General features: G+C 40.3%; 1 protein-coding gene across 6 annotated transcripts in view; it reads left to right on the forward strand.

The window, feature by feature from the left end:
• LOC131685713 (probable cationic amino acid transporter) overlaps window positions 1-18,822 on the forward strand; it is a 150,940-nt gene extending 132,118 nt beyond the window's left edge. For all 6 annotated transcript variants that reach the window (XM_058969611.1, XM_058969616.1, XM_058969613.1 and 3 more), the window contains 4 exons: window positions 3,872-4,468; window positions 4,530-4,676; window positions 4,739-4,904; window positions 4,958-18,822. In XM_058969611.1, the coding sequence (XP_058825594.1) occupies window positions 3,872-4,468; window positions 4,530-4,676; window positions 4,739-4,904; window positions 4,958-5,537 (1,490 nt within the window). In that variant the 3' untranslated portion in view covers window positions 5,538-18,822. The remainder of the gene's footprint in view (window positions 1-3,871; window positions 4,469-4,529; window positions 4,677-4,738; window positions 4,905-4,957) is intronic.
• Window positions 18,823-19,101: the final 279 nt, after the last annotated feature.

Below are 19,101 nucleotides of genomic sequence, written 5' to 3' on the forward strand. Positions count from 1 at the left end.
TCATTCGACTGCATCAATGTCAGCCTGGAGCTTATCGACGACCAGGATGCCATCCACGTACATGAAGATGTACAAAAAAGAATTAATACTCACCAAGAAATGAAGAACGGGAAGAACTGACCCCCGATGGACTCCATTTGTTTCTTGAGGGTTGTTTGACTGATGGCCATCGATGCAAACTTTGAAACTACGGTTACTTAGGTGATTTTGGAGACACTATTCAAGATTTTCGGCAAGCCATCAACTTACAAGTTAGCGGAGCACTCTTTCCCGGCAAACCAGACCTTGGCAATATCTAACACTGATTCTCGGAGAGAGCCTGACTGCCTGTGGGAACTGAGATGAATATTTTTTTCGGAGACCTTGTTGGAATGCGAATTAGATGGTATACAAGAGACTATTCTCCTATTGAAAAAACATCAGCCTTCGATTAACCTTGTGCTCCATTGTTTTTCCTATACATGATATCAGGTTCATAGGACGGAAATCTTTTGTCTTCCGCATATCTTCGCATTTTTTTTGGAATTGGCACAATCAGGGCTGTTTATCAGCTCTACGGCAGTAGGCTGCGTTCCCACACTTGCTGCTTTTGAGTAACATCCGTTTGGTTAGCGGTGGAAGATGCCACAGGAGTGTATAGCCGATGCCGTCTAGGCCGACTGCTTCTCCGTGAGTTATTGCAACAGGGTGGTTTAGCTAGGAACTAGAGAAGGATTTATTAAAGTCCTGCCCTGAGTGTCTGTAGGAAGATTAGCTGAGTGAGATTCCAGATTTTTCATGCGATTGAAAAAGGACGATTGTAGAGCGGTGTCAATAGATAACGAGGAGAAGCAACTATCCACTTCGTTAGCGATTTCCAGTGGATCCACGGGGGTAATCCCGTTGATTTCATTGATTCTATTGCCGTTGAGAGCGTTGACTCTCCTCCAAAGTTCGGTGATTGGTTCGTCGGACGAAATTTCATCATCGGTTATTTTTCTGACCTGGTTTCGTTTGTGACGACGCGCGGCCAATATTGATTTCCAGGGGAAATGGTGAGGAGGAGTCCTGCGAAGTGAACGTAGCATTTTCTGACGGGCTTTGTTTGTCAATTCGATTTTGTGGCCCGACTAGTGAACCGCGTGGGTTAGGAGGTGCCCCACTGATTTGGGAAATGCAAGCCTGGCCTTGCATGAGTCCGAATTCAATGGTGTATAGGAGTGATCAAGCGTAATAGCGTCAACAATGGATTACCCTTGGGTTGGCCAATCGGTACGATTGCATATCGTTGACGTCGTGATGTAGCCTAAGCCTATCCGCTGGTCGATATTCGAATTGGGAAGTGGTCGCTGTTTTTTTAATCATGACCTAACTACAATACCGGACAAGGGAGCTGAGAGTGGGAGTGATGCTCCCTCTGATAATAGTGGCTCTGCCTGATGTCGAGGCTGATGGTTTGATAAATGTTTGCGCCACTGGATGATGCCCATGTGTATTTGTTCTCGAACCAGAAATCCGTACTTACTCTGATGTGAATTTCTTGTCATGTAAGGTATATTCGATGAGTGCCGTCCATAATGTTCTGAACATCGCCCTCTGGTGGTTACAGACACTTTTAATAAACATTCCCTCCCGAAAGAAGTTATTCTATGGCCAAGTGGCCTGTTACATTGACGACTCTTCGATGGACGAACGTGCTGGTGCTGGTATCTATTGTCGTGAAATGAGATTGGAACAGTCTCACTCGCTAGGTAGATACTGTACTGTATTCTAAGCAGAAATCTTCGCGATTATGTGCGGGTTACAATTGACTCTTCAACAACTTGTCTGGCAAAGTTATTAACTTCTACTCCGATAGTCAGGCTCTTAGTTCGGACAAATCACGATCCAAGCTATTGATCGCATACCGAGCCCAAATCGTAGAACTAAGCATTGTCAACGCTATGTACCTTGTCTGGGTGCCCGGACATTTCGGTATTACTGGAAATGAATGGACTGACGAATTGGGGTAAGCCAGGTGCAGCGATTGACCCCGCCCTGCCAATTACGACAAGTTGGATAAGAGTTGGGCTTCGTCCGAGCACTGCAATTATTGGAGAAATCTACAAACTTTTTGCCAAACAAAGGCGTTTCTATAACAAACATGCCGTGTGATTTCGATAAATCTACTGAGGCACGCTGATCAGGTCCACTACAAACTCAATTATCGCACGGCAACTATTCAGCGAGCTGAATGACTCATTTTCATGTGATCTTTGTGAATCCTACTACGGAACCTTATATCATCGAATATACTACCTAGCAGTAGCGAAATTGGGGTTTCGAGTTTTCGGCTATCCTTATATAGACGACACCGTGTTTGGACGACTGAAACCCAGAAACATACTAAAGTTCCTTCACCAACGCGGTAAAGAGCTTTAGGCTTTTTCGCAGGCAACTTGAACTATTAGTGTGTTTAACTTACCTGCTGTTTATTTTGTGCTATTATTTTGCTCACCTTTCCAATTCTAGTTCCTCTCTCTTTCGTTTACTTCCCTTCCGATCAGGGAAATGATAATAAAAGACACGGTAAGGCACAAATCTACGACTATATGCGATGAACAAACCATTTGAGCCAGTGTATTCTGATTCCTGATTGCGCCGCTGGATAAGGCCCATGTGTATTTGCTCTCGATCCAGTAAGAGGGATCTGATGAGAGTTTCTTGGCATGTAGGGCATATTGGATGGGTGTCGTCTATAATGTCCTGAAGATCAACAAGGCACCTTCTAAGACCGTTCAGGTTCCACAGAAGGGCAAGGGTACAGAGGCTCTCTGCGAGGTCAGTGGAAGATTGACTGGAAGACGTGGAAGAGTTTAAGCTTGGGCTACAGAGCCGCCGTTTTGTATTGCTGTTATCCCGGTCTTTAGTGTTAGGTGTTACAGTTGTTTCTTGGGTATACTCAGTAGTCGACTGGGTTATTGTTTTGTGTTCGGGTGGTTAACGGCAAAGTGCCATTTGATGAGTATTGACTGGAAAGATTTAGGGGCAGTGGGATGTTTGCTGATGGGTTCTGTGGTAACGTACTCGTTACCCAGTACCTGGCTTTGGTCAGGAAAGGTCAGATTTTTGTCATAATCTTATCTGTCTGTACCTCCTCAATGAACTTGAAGCACTTCCTGTTTCTAGCCGAGTGCCCTCATCCGCATTTGATGAATAGACTTGGGTTTACACATGGATTTTCCTTGGATGTGTTGTTGACTGCAGTTCAAGTAGTCGGCGGAGTTGGAGCGGAATTGCAGTATCCGAAGCAACTGCACTCGAATGACATAATAGGCAGTGGCTAGTATGGGCTGATTCTGGTGCGAAGTAGGCCAATAAGCACATGCTCCGGAAGAATGAAGCAGATGACAGATAGGATGACCAGATACGTACCACGACGCCTTTTAGTAATGCGGCGAACATTTACGATCCCATGGCCTTTTAACTCTTCTAATAGTTTAGCTTCTTCTGCTCTCTTTGATGACCTCTACATTTCCAGCTTCCGTAGGGCTGCGAGAGTCTTCTTGGATCGGGTTCTCAGTGCATATCAAAACGCTCTTGCCTCTTTTGCGACACTCACCATGCTTTTTGATATTCGGAAGAGTCTTTCATAAAATTGATGAAAATAGAATTCACTTCTCGAGACTTTGCTCTGAAAAGGAGCTAAAATCTTCAAGCTGTCCAGTTCACGCTAGATTTTAGATTGCCACGCGTAGTCACATTTACGGACATGTTTCTGACAACTTAGCCAACATTATTAGTTATTCAACAACAACCCTGTTTTCTTTTACGAAAATACAAACAGTACTTGTGTGTTACAAATCGAATTTCATTAGGGTGCAAATTTCTAACTTTAACCTTTCTTTCACAGTCCCCTACGACCACATTGACAAGGGTTCCGCTCTGGTTCAGATGTGGACCTACGTGGGTGCCCCCAAGTGCCGAACGCTGGTTGCGCTCGGTGCCACTGCAGGCCTCAGTGTGGCCATGTTCGGTTCGATGTTCCCTATGCCACGGGTGATATACGCAATGGCACAAGACGGACTAGTCTTTAAAATGCTCTCACAGCTGTGGTCACGAACCGGTGTGCCCGGAATCGCTACGATCGGAAGTGGTATGGCAGCCGCACTGGTTGCACTGACGGTGAAGCTGGAAGTTCTAGTGGAAATGATGTCCATCGGAACGTTGCTGGCGTACACGCTGGTGTCCACGTGCGTTCTAATTCTGCGCTATCAGCCGCATAGCACCTCGCTGGTAGATCTGATACCAGCACAGCTACGAACACCGCAACCTCCAAGTACACCAGATCCTACGACTAAGCAGCGCGTAAAGGGGAACATAATGGTGAAGAAAATCACGCGAGGATCACCCGATTCGGACGATAGCTTCGGAGATGAAAGCCCCGATGGGTTCTTGGGTCGAGACGATCAGTTTCTGGTGTCGGATAAATCAGAGAATAAGTTTTACGGTATGTTTTGGAATCTTCTCCAATTGAATTGTGTATTTACAAAAGGCTGCTCTATTTTCAGGTGCGGTGCATGGAGCTCCACAAGGTGGTTCGAACCCATTCACACTGTGGGGCTTCGGCTATATCGGAAGGAAGATCCAGCAATACTCCTATTTATGTCCTGGATTGTTTCCTTGGGTGAATCCCGGGCCAGCAACTCATGAAAGTGGTAGGTTGTATTTGTTCAAGTTCCTGCTGTTTAATCGCCTTTGTTTCCGTGTGTACTTGCAGGAATGTTCGTCACAAAGATGGTAGGTGTAATGTACGCTTGTATATTCTTCCTGGATCTGTTCATGGCTATCGGAATCACAGGTTCCTTATTCGCGTTGATTTACACCGCCTTAGTACTAAGTATATTAGGTATTCTAATGGTGATCTCACGGCAACCCCAAAACCGGTAAGATCTTTTAATCAATCTCATGTGGTAAGCTAATCTAGGTACCATTTCAGGTACGCTCTGCCCTTCCTAACGCCAGGACTTCCATTTATTCCAACTGTAGCGATCACTGTGAACGTGTATCTGATATTTAAGCTAAGCATACTGACGTTAGTTCGATTCACAGTATGGATGACACTCGGGCTGATCATGTACTTCTACTACGGAATTACGCACAGTTCGCTGGAGAATCCGGAAGAAGAGTTCGAGCTGACTGTGGATGGTAATGGACAGCCGTCTGGCCAGCAGACCAATCTTAAAGTTCCTTCGCAAAGCAATCACCGAACCGAACCGACGGCGGTCTGGGACCGACATGGGTACGAAAATCGCATGGCGACCAACGACGATGGTGAGCTTCAATGGGGTACCAGCCACAATTCGGCCAACAGTTGGAACTCAAGCAACGCGTGGGGTGACACTACTATCTATGATCCTCCCCGTCAACAACAGCAACAGCAGCAGCAGTCGCGACACCAAATCGCGCAAACCAACATCTTCCAGCCACCACCAACGCAACAGCGACCGGAGACGAAGAAGGATGGCTTCGGAATGTTCTATCAAGAAACCACTAGTTATCCCACGTGGGACGATTAAGAGCCGTTACCGAGCAGTCATCCTATCACCATTTCCATCCCCATTAGCTGTACAGACACGCGAGAGAGCATCTGGAGGACTGAACGCGGTGAAATTATCGGGAAAGCAATCATCACCCATCATTATCTGTATTGTTACCATTTACGACGTTAGAAGTTTACGCATATGGGGCAGCGGCAGCATGCAACATGTGTTTGTACAGGTTGCAATATACATAGTAGGAAATAGTAAACCATTTAGCGGTGAATCATGGGAGTGTTAAAGCTAACAGATCTTAGCCGGTTTCTGTTGATTCGTGCGATGTGACGGTGGCCCTGATAACAGTCTAAAAGCTCTACTTGGGATTTCCGCGAACCCGGGAACATTTGGGCGGAAAATCCTTTGTTACACTGTAAAATTATTCGAGCTTCTTGACAGTTTAATACACCTATTTCACAGTAAAATGTTTTCACTGGGAACATTTTTCTTGAACACACCGAGACGTTGAATAGAAACGATGAAAAGTGGTGAATATAAATGTCATCGCTGTTCATGCTGAACTCCGAATACCACATAGCATTCTGATGAAATAGTAAACATTTCAGCGCAAAGTACCTAGTTGTTCGTGACTACTATTGTTTTCAACATCATCCCGGAATATAGTAAGTAATTTAATGTATATTTATGTTGACTTTTCGCAGAGAGTCCGCAGAATGTACAGAAGTTTTATCATGAAAAAGTTATTCACCACTGCAATAGGATCTTTAGGGGTGTGCGGGTTAAGGAATTTTCTATTGCAGATTAGTACTGTGGGTTAATATCTCAACCCTTTTTTCTGTTTTTAAGCCCGTAACTATCGAAAAAAACATTTCTCGACAAACATATGATTACGGCCTAAAAGCCAACTGTCAAAATCCACTTTGAATGGAAATTCCAGACAAACCGTTACTAGTCGAACACAGTTCACAACAGTTTATGAAAGAGAAAACTTTTCTCTTTCGTTTATTATCAACATCTGTGATTGGCGTGTAACGGTTTGTCCGGAATTTCCATTCAAAGTGGATTTTGACAGTTGGCTTTTAGGCCGTAATCATATGTTTGTCGAGATTTTTTTAGTTTATTTCCTTTTAGGGCAATAACACATCCAAACCCATGCGACTTGCACGACTCTATAGGTTGCCTCATCAGATCTACCATAGTTTACGATGAAACATGGGATTGCAAGCTGCTAGCGGATTGCAAAAGTACCAGATCATGCTGTATGGGGTGCTGTCCCGGTTAACAATGAGGCGAACGAGATATGTGCAGATACATCATTTAGTAGAACAACTGTCAGTTTGTTGTATGAATTTAATTTCAAGCATGATTTTTGAAAACACCGTAACTAACAAATGTAAACAAACTGAGATTATCACTCCCCCGCATTCTACGCATCTTAATGTACATGCTGACAAACATTCGTTTCATTATTCGGTAATGCAGCTGAAAAATGCGCAATCGAAATAATGACGAACAAACAACTGACACGTCAACAGTGCATAAATACAGTTTCGTCATGTTAGTTACGTTAGGTTTGGTACTGCTGTAACACTTACGTTATTTTAATTTAATCGGTTTTTGTAACTAAATCATTAAAATATACTACAATCTTTCTACTAAAATGCTCAATATAGGTAATGTTTCTATAAGGGGAACAAGAGCACGCAGTTTCTTAATTTTAGCCAATATTTTAGAGAAAAAGAATGCAAGTAATGTTATTCTAAGCACCACTAATGCACTTTCAGCACATTTTTATTTTTGATTATCTAAATCTATCCTACAGTAGATTAAATCTAAATACTTGTGACAATGCGAGCAAAAATGAGACACTAAAATCGACTAATTGAAAAATGTCGAAAGTGTAATAGTGATGCTCAGAATAACGTAACCTTTATTTGTCTTCAACACACTGCTCAAAAGTGACAAACTACAAATGTTGGTTGTCCTCATTGGCATACTGCCTTGGCGGAACAGTTCAGTTATAGAATTGATTAAAAAATGATAAGATTAGTCACCACAATTGACGAAACTGAAATAACGTAAGTGCAACAAAGATACCAAACCAACGAAAGTAAAACGACGAAACTGTGAGCATGGTACAAATAACATCGTAACTTTAATTTTTCTTCAATCCGCTCTTTTAAATGTCTTGATCGCGAATGTTCGTTCCATTCAATAGAAAGGCGTCTTTGGTGAGCATTTTGGATGAATAATTGGTGTAAAAATCGGTATGGTTTTTAAATAACAATTAAAACAAAATTTCAAAAATGTCATCGCCGTTTTCTCTGTTTGGGTGAAGTGCGAGTTTCGCTGTTTTCAAAAATCATGCTTGATTTGTTCTTTTTTAATTTAAAAGTCACAAAAGAATAATTAAGGTGTAAAAATAATATGAGTGTACTCGTAAGGACACCCGCTATCAATATATATGAAAAACTGACACAATTTTTCCAAATTAAAGGTCCCTATTGTTTACACAACGTTCACGCGATTAAGATTCTTCGCGAACAGTTAATCATGTATTGCATAGTTCATACCAATTCCAACTGCACGTTTTGCAACTCCTTTGACCGGACAGATTTTTGACATGAAGTGTCAAAAAATAGACTTCTTATTTTTACTATCGGGTAGGTTAGCATCACTGCCAGTCTCGCGGTTTTTATAATTCTGCTGATAATGGAACAATCCTATTTCGAACACAATTTTATTCGGAAATCTTCCACGATATTTTCCCAGTAAACGGCAAGTTACAGCGGGTAGTCTAGAACAGAGCTACAATCCAGTTTTCTATGTGCCATAATGCCGTATGTAATCCGCTCTTATTTTTACAATAGTCGTGTATGTCTTCCATCCAGTAGGAGTAAGTCGTCTTACATAAGTCCAATGCACTGGAAGTTTGTCCAACAAACGTCAACCATTCCTAACTGAGCGTTGCTGTCACGCTGACGTAAACAACTATCATCAGCTTGGGGGTTGCAAGAATATTACGGTTTAGATTTAATTGACCGCCATTATGGTACGTAAAAAGTTGGATAGCCTACCGCTTCTATATCCAATTTTTTACGTGCCATAGTGACGGCCTAACCCAAGGGCCATAGCGTACGTAGTCTTGCGCTCTTGGCGGAGTCTCAGTTTTGCACCCCTTGCGGCATTTGCCAATGCTAGCAGTATTGTCAGCGAATATACCGCGTTGAATTTGAAGTTAAGTGTCTGTAAGGTAATTTAACCGGAAAGTAATGTAGGGGAACATGGGGAGACTTGACCAGGTTTTCAGCTAAAACTGAATAAATCTCGAAAAAAGCCTTCAATCCCTCAAAAGTCATTCAGATATAATGCGCAAAGTTATTGCGCGTCTTCATGATTTTTTGCAGAATTTTTAATTTAATTTTTGAAAAGTTACAAAAGTTTTTCTGTGATCGTTTTTTCTGGTCAAGTCTCCCCATTGCGGGGAGACGACCAAGGCGTGAGGAGACTTGACCAAGAGAATTTTGAAAAATCATAACAAAAAATAATGACATAAAACATACTGTAATTATTTTTTTACCTATTGTCGAGATCCTTAGGTAGCAGTAAAAAATATAAAAGAGTTGCGTTTGATAAATTTTGATTTTTTAATGCATTTCTTTTTTAGGATTAACTGTACTGCTTGCATTGTATGTTCACACGTCACGAAATCAGTCCTACTATTGCTAACTTTGTTTACAAATATTAAAATATAAAGACTTATGTTTGGGGTGGGATTTTTTTTATGGCGTGATTAACATTAACAGTAGATATCAAAGCATAATAAATATTAGGAATTTTGCATCTTTCTTCAGCTGATCGCCACTTGGTCAAGTCTCCCCATAAAATCTTGGTCAAGTCTCCCCAACATTAGTTATTGCGTTCAATGTCATGCAAATTCTAGTAATAACTATTCCAATGTTCCAGTTTATGGAAAATCATTTCACTGCTTCACAAGGATTAAGATGGTATATTACTACATTAATATTAATTAGCAGTCGAGTAGATATGTCCATACAAAGTTTGATAAAAAATTACATCCTTTAATGCAAATTTATTAATCACGTAATATTTTCTGCAAGGAAAGGATTTTTCACTCCAAACTTTTACAATTACCTTAAGGGATCGGAAAAAGAATAAAAATATTTTTGAAAAAAATTTAAGAATCGAATAGAAGACGCCATAGCCGAAAATAGAATTTTGCGCTTGGTCAAGTCTCCCCATGTTCCCCTACATAAATCACAATATCCCCGAAGATAGACCAGACTTCAAGAATGAACACTTTTACATAGATATGGGTCTACAAGAAAAGTGATATAACATTCCGCTGTAACAAACTAGATGATCTGCTTTCACTTCAAGAACACAAACTTCATTCGTGAATTAGGAGGACTCGTAAAAGTAACGTTACAATTTAAGAATTTTTGCAGACTTGGCAGTTTCGGTTCAAAACCGTTGGGAGTGACGTCCCTTGCAGGCCCTCAGGCTTATTATTTCATGAGATAATGCACAGAGCACGAAATACATAGATAGTATAATGAGCATAATTGACACATCAATTGGAGAACTTTTAACCAGTTTTTAATCAATTTCAAAGTATGTATGCAAAAATACAACTTTCGGAAAATCATTCAAAAGCGACGCAGACAACCAAAATTGTCCTACCTATTTCGGGCAAAGCCATCAATATAGAGCTTCAACTGACCTCTATAGTTTTATTATTTATTCAATTTACTATTAATTCATTTTATTAACTTATGCATTTAATCTACCTCTATCATACGTTAATGCGAAGAATTTATTCGAATATTTGCATCTTCACCAATCGTTGCATTTATTTCCGATGGTAGGAAAATTTCCAAAAGATTCGACCAAAGTTCGATCGATGTTCGTGTTTGATTGTCGCTCCATTTATGTTTATTCCAACCGCAAATCTTCAACTGTAGATTCACGAAATCATTCATCACGCTAGGTGTTTGAAGGCGACGGAGGGAGCCAAGGGTACCAATGGTATGTGTGAGAGAAAAAAGTGACCATCGAATTTTATAACCGGACGCACATAAAAATATTAGTACCTCGAAAACAGTCTTTATGTAAAATTTAAGTTCAATCAAACATGATTAAGAGGAGTTCAGATAAGGGTTTGGAAAGCTTTTAATGTTTTTGTTAACATCAAAAGTCTTAAAAATGCATAAAACGTCGGATCTTGCATCATCTTCCATTTTTTACTGAAAAGAGCTCCCCACTTGGTGCAATTAATTTTTAAACTGAGATTAAAAAAATATATTATAAATTATAATTATGTAAATAAATATAAAAATCTAAATATATTTTTCGAATTTACACATATTATGCATTACTAAAACATTAAGTATACACAAAACTAAACCTGCCTTTCTAAAATCAAGTCTCATTACAACGCACACAGGCACCTTATTTCAAGATTACAACAGGTTTCGATGTTTCAAGGTATTGTAAGACATTTTTCTGATTGAGCTCAAATTTTGCATAGTAACTTTTTTCGAGGAGTTAAAAATTTCAGAATGGCCATATATGTTGGCGTTCTCGTGTATATCAAGACCAGTATACTACGAAGACAATTTTTACGACCTTGTTGGGAAATTTGAGTTACCAGTCCCTGTGCCGTCATGAGATTCCGGCTAGGTCTCAAGCAGTACCCATTCATCGTTTTACACATGCGAGTGAAAGAAAAAAGTTTTTATGAACTATTACTGATAAAGATTTTTACACATGGTACACGTATGTATGTAGCCATTATCCTAGCTTGAGTTTTGCTCTGCATGCGGCTTGACTTAATAATACGCTCAAATTTCGTTACCATTCTGAATTCAGCATACCGCTGTATGAAGGGTCAAAAGGGGGTGGCGGACCCGTAAGCAATTGCACCTACGCAGTATCCGCGGGATTTACACATTCTGCGGGGTTGCTGCTCAGAAAATCGATAGCAGCCAGTCATACATCGAGCGAATATAGATGACAACAGCATTGCATTACTACCCCTGACTTATCTTTCAATTTAATATCTCTTATAATTGCTGCATTTTCCTTCGTATTTTTTCAGTTTCCGCTTTGCGACAGGCTCTAGGCCCGTGCATAAATAAACTCTCCTGAAAAGATTCAGCTGATGATAAAATGGGTGTCGAACAAGATTTTCCTCCAATGACTTCATCTTCCCGAAATACATTGATCTCCATCGGACCATATCTGAACTTCTTTCGGATCTAAAATAGTCCGCTAAGCATTCTAAAGCTTTCGAAACAACTGACGCAGAAATATTCAGTTTGAGACAGCTACCTCAAAAGTTCGCCCAGATAAGCGCCGAATTGTGATATTCTGTCTAAAGCAAACACATGACGTTGCTGACGACAAGCCTTCTATGAAGGAGTACCCCGTCTACATGCCCGCTCACAATGTTAAGATAGAAGGTGTAGTCGCCGATTCGAATTGGTACTGTGTGGATCTACTGAAGCACGGGGTTGGCTGTTTCAAAAACTCCGTGCCCCAGTGAACGCAGATTTCGAATGGCAATCGTACTGAACGGAACAAAGTTTGTCGCGGGTGATTTCTGTCGGGACAACTTTATGTTTAATTACGTCTTCTTCGACACGAATCATCTGCATGCAGGTTTGTTATTTGCTCACACAATGTGCCACAAAGAGCGAAATACACCGATGAAAAATGGAGCAGTACAAAAACAAGCAGCAGGACGACCGCACAAAGAGAAACTTGAAAACGAAGAAGAGAAAGATCTGTGCACCAAGAGCTGCACAATTTCGTTCAATGAGTCACCATGAAGAGCCACTTTTTTGTACCTCCCCTCACTGGCAAGCAGGTAGCAAGGCGAATCAAACTACAATTCAGATAATGTTTGATGGGAAGAACGTTTTTAAAATGTTTTTTGTTGCCTTCTCTGCTTCTGTGCGGACCAAGCTTCACACTAAAGAGCGTCTTTATTTCGACTCTTTGAGGTGTGCAGCGATGGAGTAGAATGCACGTATGGGAGCAACACACATCAGAGTGAAGAGGTTTATTGTGAAAGAGAAGAGCGGTTGTACGTATGAAAAGTGCAAAGAGCTTTTTTAATCTGCATTACATCCCTGCTTAAAATAATGGGGTGGATTATTTGGTGCAGCTGCTTACTACCGTGTTTGAGAAGTTCAACCGGGATCTCGTCATAGTCACAACTTCGGGGACAGCCTTCCACATGCTGTTGACATTGCCAGTTACGTTGGTCTCATCTATCCGCTCATCCAGCTTCTGGCAATACTCGGTTGCTACACCTTCAGCCAAAAGACGTTGGACATTGAATCGCATCGTTCTGTTGTTTCTTGGACTTGTAACGCTGGATTATCGTGCATGAATCTTTGCTACTACGAGATAATGACCCGAGTCGATGTTTGGGCCTCTGAAGGTCCTCACATTAACGACGTCGAAGAAACGATGTGCTTTCGGATATCCTTACGTGTATAAGGGTCGCCATCCACTAGCAGCAGCGAAAATTACAAACCGCAGGCCATTATCATTGGTAGCAGGATGAAGGTTCTGCCTACTAATAAAGAACTGCTCCCTCCCAACTTCTGCGTTAACATGCCCGGTGACTATTTTATCATCTTGTCTTGGGCAATATCCGTAGGCTTTATCTAAGCTCTCTTAGAACGCGTCCTCCATATTATCGGGCTTTTCGTTAGTTGGTGCATAAATACTGATCAGCCTGTAGTTGAAGAACATGTCTTTAACCCTTAACATGCAGATTCGGTCGTTTATCGGCTTCCACCGAATAACTCGCTTCATCTGCTTCCCGATTATTATGTTCTGCTCTTTCAGCACCGCTGTAGTAGATGTGGCACCCGAATGAAGTGTTCGCAATGGAGTCTACTGCTCTAAATTCGCGTTCTCCGGTTTGCGGCCATCGTACTTACTGTATTGCTGCCACGTGCACGCCAACATTACGCAGTTCGCGAGATCCGAGTTTCCAATCGTTATCCTTTATTCGTTGTCGGATCGTTTGTCGTAAATCCAGTTCGTTTTTTGCTCTACTCTTGTCTTTCGTGGTGTTTTGGGTATTTCGGTAGATTACCTTACCGGGGTCGCGCTACCAACATCGCGCTGGTAGGGCTGCCACCTTGGGTGTAGCTGGCGCGATGCAGCGTTTCTTACTCAGTCGCTGGATGTCAGTCAGACGCAAGGATGCAAAATGCCTACCTTTTCTGCGGCTGTAATTTTTCTGCCTACATTTTCATTTCTCTCTTTATGCTGCTGTCGTCCGCTAGTGCAGGACGTCCAGCGCTGTACGGCTGCCTGTGTGCAAAGCAGTAACATGACAAAAAACTACTGTCCCCAGTACAGCCACCAGACGCGAGCGGTACAGCTTCTCTTTCCTTATTTTACATTTTTTAATATTTTCAATCTTTTTAATATTTTTTTTCAAAAATGACTACAATGAATGCGGCTCACTTACACCACGGCTGGCATTAACGCTTTCGTGTGCGGGCCTCTCCCTTTGACTATGCAGAGAAAAATGTACAAAGCGAGAGAACAAACTTTACTACGCCACACTCTCACCGAGCAGTCGGAGTACAGCAGCAAAACAAAAATGTATTCTACTGCTGTACGGGAAAATGTACTCGGTTTTGGTTACCGTTCTGGCAAGAGCTGTAGTGATGCGTCGCTGTAGCGGGCTGTACGGCTTGTGCAAATGTAAATATACCGAAAAAAATGTAGTTTATCGGTACCGTTGGCATCCCTGGTCAGACGTTGTTTGAGCCGCACCTCCTGGAGAACAGACGCTCGGGTATGCACTTCCTCACTTCGCTGGTGTCAGGGCCCAGGCTGGGCTACCAGCTAAGCACGACCCGTGGAAGCATGAGGTAGGAACTTGTGAAGACTAGAACTTTATTGGACGCTCCTTTTTGTTGTCAACTCACCATTTGTAACCAAACTTTCAATTTATTATCTCCCATAATTTCTGCATTTTCTTTCGTATTCTTTCGCTTTACGCCAGGCTCTAGGCCCGTGCATAAATAAACTCTTGAAAAGATCCAGCTGAGGATAAAATGGATGTCGAACGAGATTTTCCACCAATGACTCCCGTTTAAAATGAAATACATTGAAGTCGGTCGGACCATATCTGAGCTTCCGCTAAGTATTTTAAAGATCTCGAAAGAACTGACGCAGAAATATTCAGCTGTAACAGCTGCCTCAAAAGTCCGCCCAGATAAGCACAGGATTGTGATACTCTGTCTAAAGCAAGTAAATGACGTTACTGACGACAAGCCTTCTACGAAGGACTACCCCGTCTACATGCCCGCTAACAATGTTAAGATAGATGGTGTAGTCACCGATTCGAGTTGGAACTGTGTGGAACACAGGTAAATGGGCCATTGTATCAATGTGGTGCGGTCATTGCGCAAAGAATCAAGAGTATGACTCTTGCATTGCGAATACTAAAAACTGTGCCTATTATGGGGAAAGTCTATATGATATATTACCATGCCCCGCATACCATCAGCACCATACGAATCTCAAACGATCCTACAAACGACGCTCTAAGTCTAAGTATTCTTTTGCAGAAATATCAAAAATAGCTTCACCACTCAGTATGACAAATCATTATGCTTTCATGGCTCAGGAACAGTTTAACACTGATGACTACATTGTAGAGATATGTTTTATTGCTCCTTAAAACTGGAATCAGATGGGATTGTTTGTAAATACACCGACTCGTAGAAGCTCTGACACAAAGTCGAAGCAAACAGCTCCTGGTTGTCACTTATTCAAATTTTTTGTAAAATGGTCAATAACAACGCCGGCCACCACCAAGGGGTTATTGGTTCTGTCGGGGAAGGAAAGCAATGTTAGTTCGACACTTGCTGTTGATAGAAACCCAGACTTCATCTCCACGAGCCTCACGGGAAGCAATTGTGTTTGTAGGAGAGGGAAAAGATCAGGAGGTATATCTTGGTAGACGAAGGTCGTTTGCGATCAATTTCCGAAAATTTTTATCGGCCAACTAGAACCTCGAACAGCCGGCTATCGGAATTGTCACTGCAGATTGTTTTCTTCGCACTCTATTAGTACAATAAAAACTTGGATTTGTTCGCAATGATTTTGCTCGACTTGGAACGAACGGAAAATGATGTTACGGTGGTCGTTGTGCTCTACGAATCACAATTCGGAATCAAACACTTAAACTTTTAGCTCTGTGGATAATATCAGAATTCATAATGTTTCACACAACTTTCGCACACTGTTATTAGAGTTGCCAGCCCTTCGGGTTTGATCAGGAGACTCCAGTTTTTAGAAGCGATCTTCTGGCCTCCTGGTTTTACATTGATTTCTCTTATTTTTATGCAATATATTTAAAAAGTGTACCTCCTCTTCGGTTCAGACTATTTTTTTTCTCGACTGACCCTTCGTTTCAAGGTTGCCAAGATGCATCTACCAAGTATTTTGGATTTTATACGAAAAACAAATAATTTACATATAAATTCAACATAATTACAACTCCGCTTTTCCTTCTAATTGCAAAAACCGAAATGTTATATTGCATCAAGGGGTATAAAACTTTGACATTCCTTCAATTTCACCAAATCACTTCACTCTATCTGATGTTTTACATGCAACTGTTGATTGGTGTGATGACCGGCGTTCTTATTCAATCAGTTGGCTTTACTCCTAGGTTGGAATCACACAGCTTGCATCACGTTCCTTCTTCTATTATCTGTGGACGAGAGCAATTGCTGATCCGTTTGTCCTCCACAGCGAGAGTGGCTAGTGCTTTTGGATTTTTTGTTGTAGTTAGCCGGGGAAGTGAAATTCTACACTAAACTAAACCAACAAAGACGTTGTCAAACGCAAAAACAAACAAAATTTACAGCTACATTTGAACGGTACAGGAAAGTAGTGAGCATAGCTCTGCACCAAAACCAGATTCCAGGGTGAATATGGATAAACTTTGAAAAAATTTGTGTCAATTTCTAAATTAGTACTCTGAAGGGTTGCAGAACCTTATCTAAGCTTACTAGTGATTGAATAATAGCATCGCAAATGCGTTGAACAATTCTGAACTTCCTAAATGAAACCATTCTTGTAGAACTATAAAGGGCCACCGTCGTAGGTTGGAATTTGCATATTTAAACAAAACTCACCAAAAAGTCCATCAACAATTTTCACCCGGAAAATGTGATATTCTCTAGCGAAGTAAAACGGAACATATCCTCAGTTAAAGTTAGTTCAAATAGTTTTGTTAACATAGCCTGCAGTGTTAGAATCTTAGTTAATCTATTACGCTAATCTTAAGTAGCGTCGCGACAGCTGGTCTTCTACATACATGTTATAAAATCTACAATCATTTAACAAAGACTATTATTTTGAACATGTTTTCCTGTATATTAGTGGAGTTTATTTAACTGAATTATGAAGCAGCAGACGATCGATTAATTTACAGATACCACAATATATGTGGAGTAGGACCCACTCCATGGTCATCATCGTAAATCCATGAAAATTCAAATATACATAAAATACGAACGATAGTAAAGTGCACTGTAAAAATTTGCACTAAACTAGGAAAGACGCATTCTTTCAAATCCAAACACAACTAGTTAACTCATTACGGAATGTTATTCGGGAAAAAGGAATCAGATATGTTAGGTAGTATTTTCCAGAACGCTGGAGGAAATCTGGCTGATGGTGAAAGTTAAAAAGATCAACAGAACTGATTGATTTGCTTTGCGTCACCAGTCGAGGAAAATTATCATAGAATAATGCGAGCAATAACGACCAGTTGTAGCAGAGTTACACGTGGAATGAACTATTTCGGCGGTATTATGTGTGTAGAGAAATTAAATTATAAAATCGTCAAATCATAACAATGGTTGGCCGCGCCGAAAATAAATATTATACCTAAACTGGAAAACTATACACACTAGACGAACAGAGTTTAAAATCAGCATCTTTCAATAAATTAAGTGATATTTTACTGTTGATATTGTTAATTAAAGTGTATTTATTACAATTATTGCAGTTGATAACAAAAAAAAACGATGAAGCGGAAACGATTGTTAAAAAGGTTTTACGAAATCGTGTGGATAAATATGTTATGAACGATTGGCGTGGCAGCGTTTTTCTTGAGTAAAACACTCATTCTGAGTACAACTTCTCACACAGATTTAATTTCACTGCTAAACTGATGCAACTGATCCCATCTCAACTGAAAAACTATTTAAGGAACCGGAAAAAATACAGCAAACAGAACATATTTTAGCCCTCCGTCTCTTCCATATGCGACACCGGTATTGAACCAAAGACATCCAATCGCAAATGCTGTCTGCCAGATCGCAGAGCAACCAAACAAATAAAACAGCAAGGATTTTAAGAAACATCTTTTACAAACACAAACAGGTACGACACAAAAAGAAGCTTTGCACAGGCTTACTCATTCTCAAACAAGAAAAAAAATGAACAGAACTATGTTTTAACTTTTCTAAGTGTGATATTTATCTATATACATATATACATGAAAGACATAAAACAAAGATATTGCATATTGCAGACTTATTGATTCTATACATTACTAAACACACTTAAGACACAAAAAATCATTATTCGTGTTCGACCATGTTACGATCTAATACTTCATCGATATATTTAGAAGAACAACATAAAACAAGAACCGAACAAATATTTGGCTTCAAACTCCATTAGTCTAGTGTCAACAAAAAACTCACCGTACAAAAAGTAGAAGGCAACGGATAATGGAAGCTAATTTATCTAAATAAGAAACAACAAACTCATTTCAAGTATAGTTAGTACATATTTTCAAATTCTTCACAATGAACAAAAAAACGCATTCAAAATCCTCTAGGTGTTTGTATAAATATACATATGTAAAATTGCATCTACAAAATTGATAAAAACCAAACAAAACCAATCGACAATGTGTAGACACGTACGCAAAACAAGTATTAGTAAAACAAGTTTGTTGAGTTATTGAAAGAAAACAACTATAAGAACGATTACTATTAAGATTTATCTCGCGGCAAAATGGCATTTATTCAGCAAACTAAATCTAATCATTAGAGCAGCATAAAACAGAAAACAAATATGCAAACTAAAATTGCCCGAATCACTAACCAGAGGACAAAAATATCTAAATTAATTGCTCGAAATAATACTTACCGGTGGGATGTACCAGGGAATGAAGAAAGGGTTCGCCAGAAATAAATGCAATAAGACAACTGAGAAATGCTGTTTCACTTGACCGGATAGAAGACATCCCTGGTGATTCACGCTCATTCATATGAATGAACTCAAATTTGCCAGCCACTCAATTTCATAAAAAGTGCACGTATTCAAAAACTGAGTTCTCCTCGTCTAGTCAGTTTTGTGTTTGGGATTAAAATGTCAAATTTGAGTTCACTTTACCCAAAAAGCAAATACAAAAAATAACCATTTTGCATTTTTTATAAAACTACAAAGGAAATTATTGGTACTTTATAAGTCATTTACCTGTACCTCCAGAATG

Source organism: Topomyia yanbarensis, chromosome 2 (genome assembly GCF_030247195.1).
Source record: "Topomyia yanbarensis strain Yona2022 chromosome 2, ASM3024719v1, whole genome shotgun sequence".
NCBI classification, from domain to species: domain Eukaryota; kingdom Metazoa; phylum Arthropoda; class Insecta; order Diptera; family Culicidae; genus Topomyia; species Topomyia yanbarensis.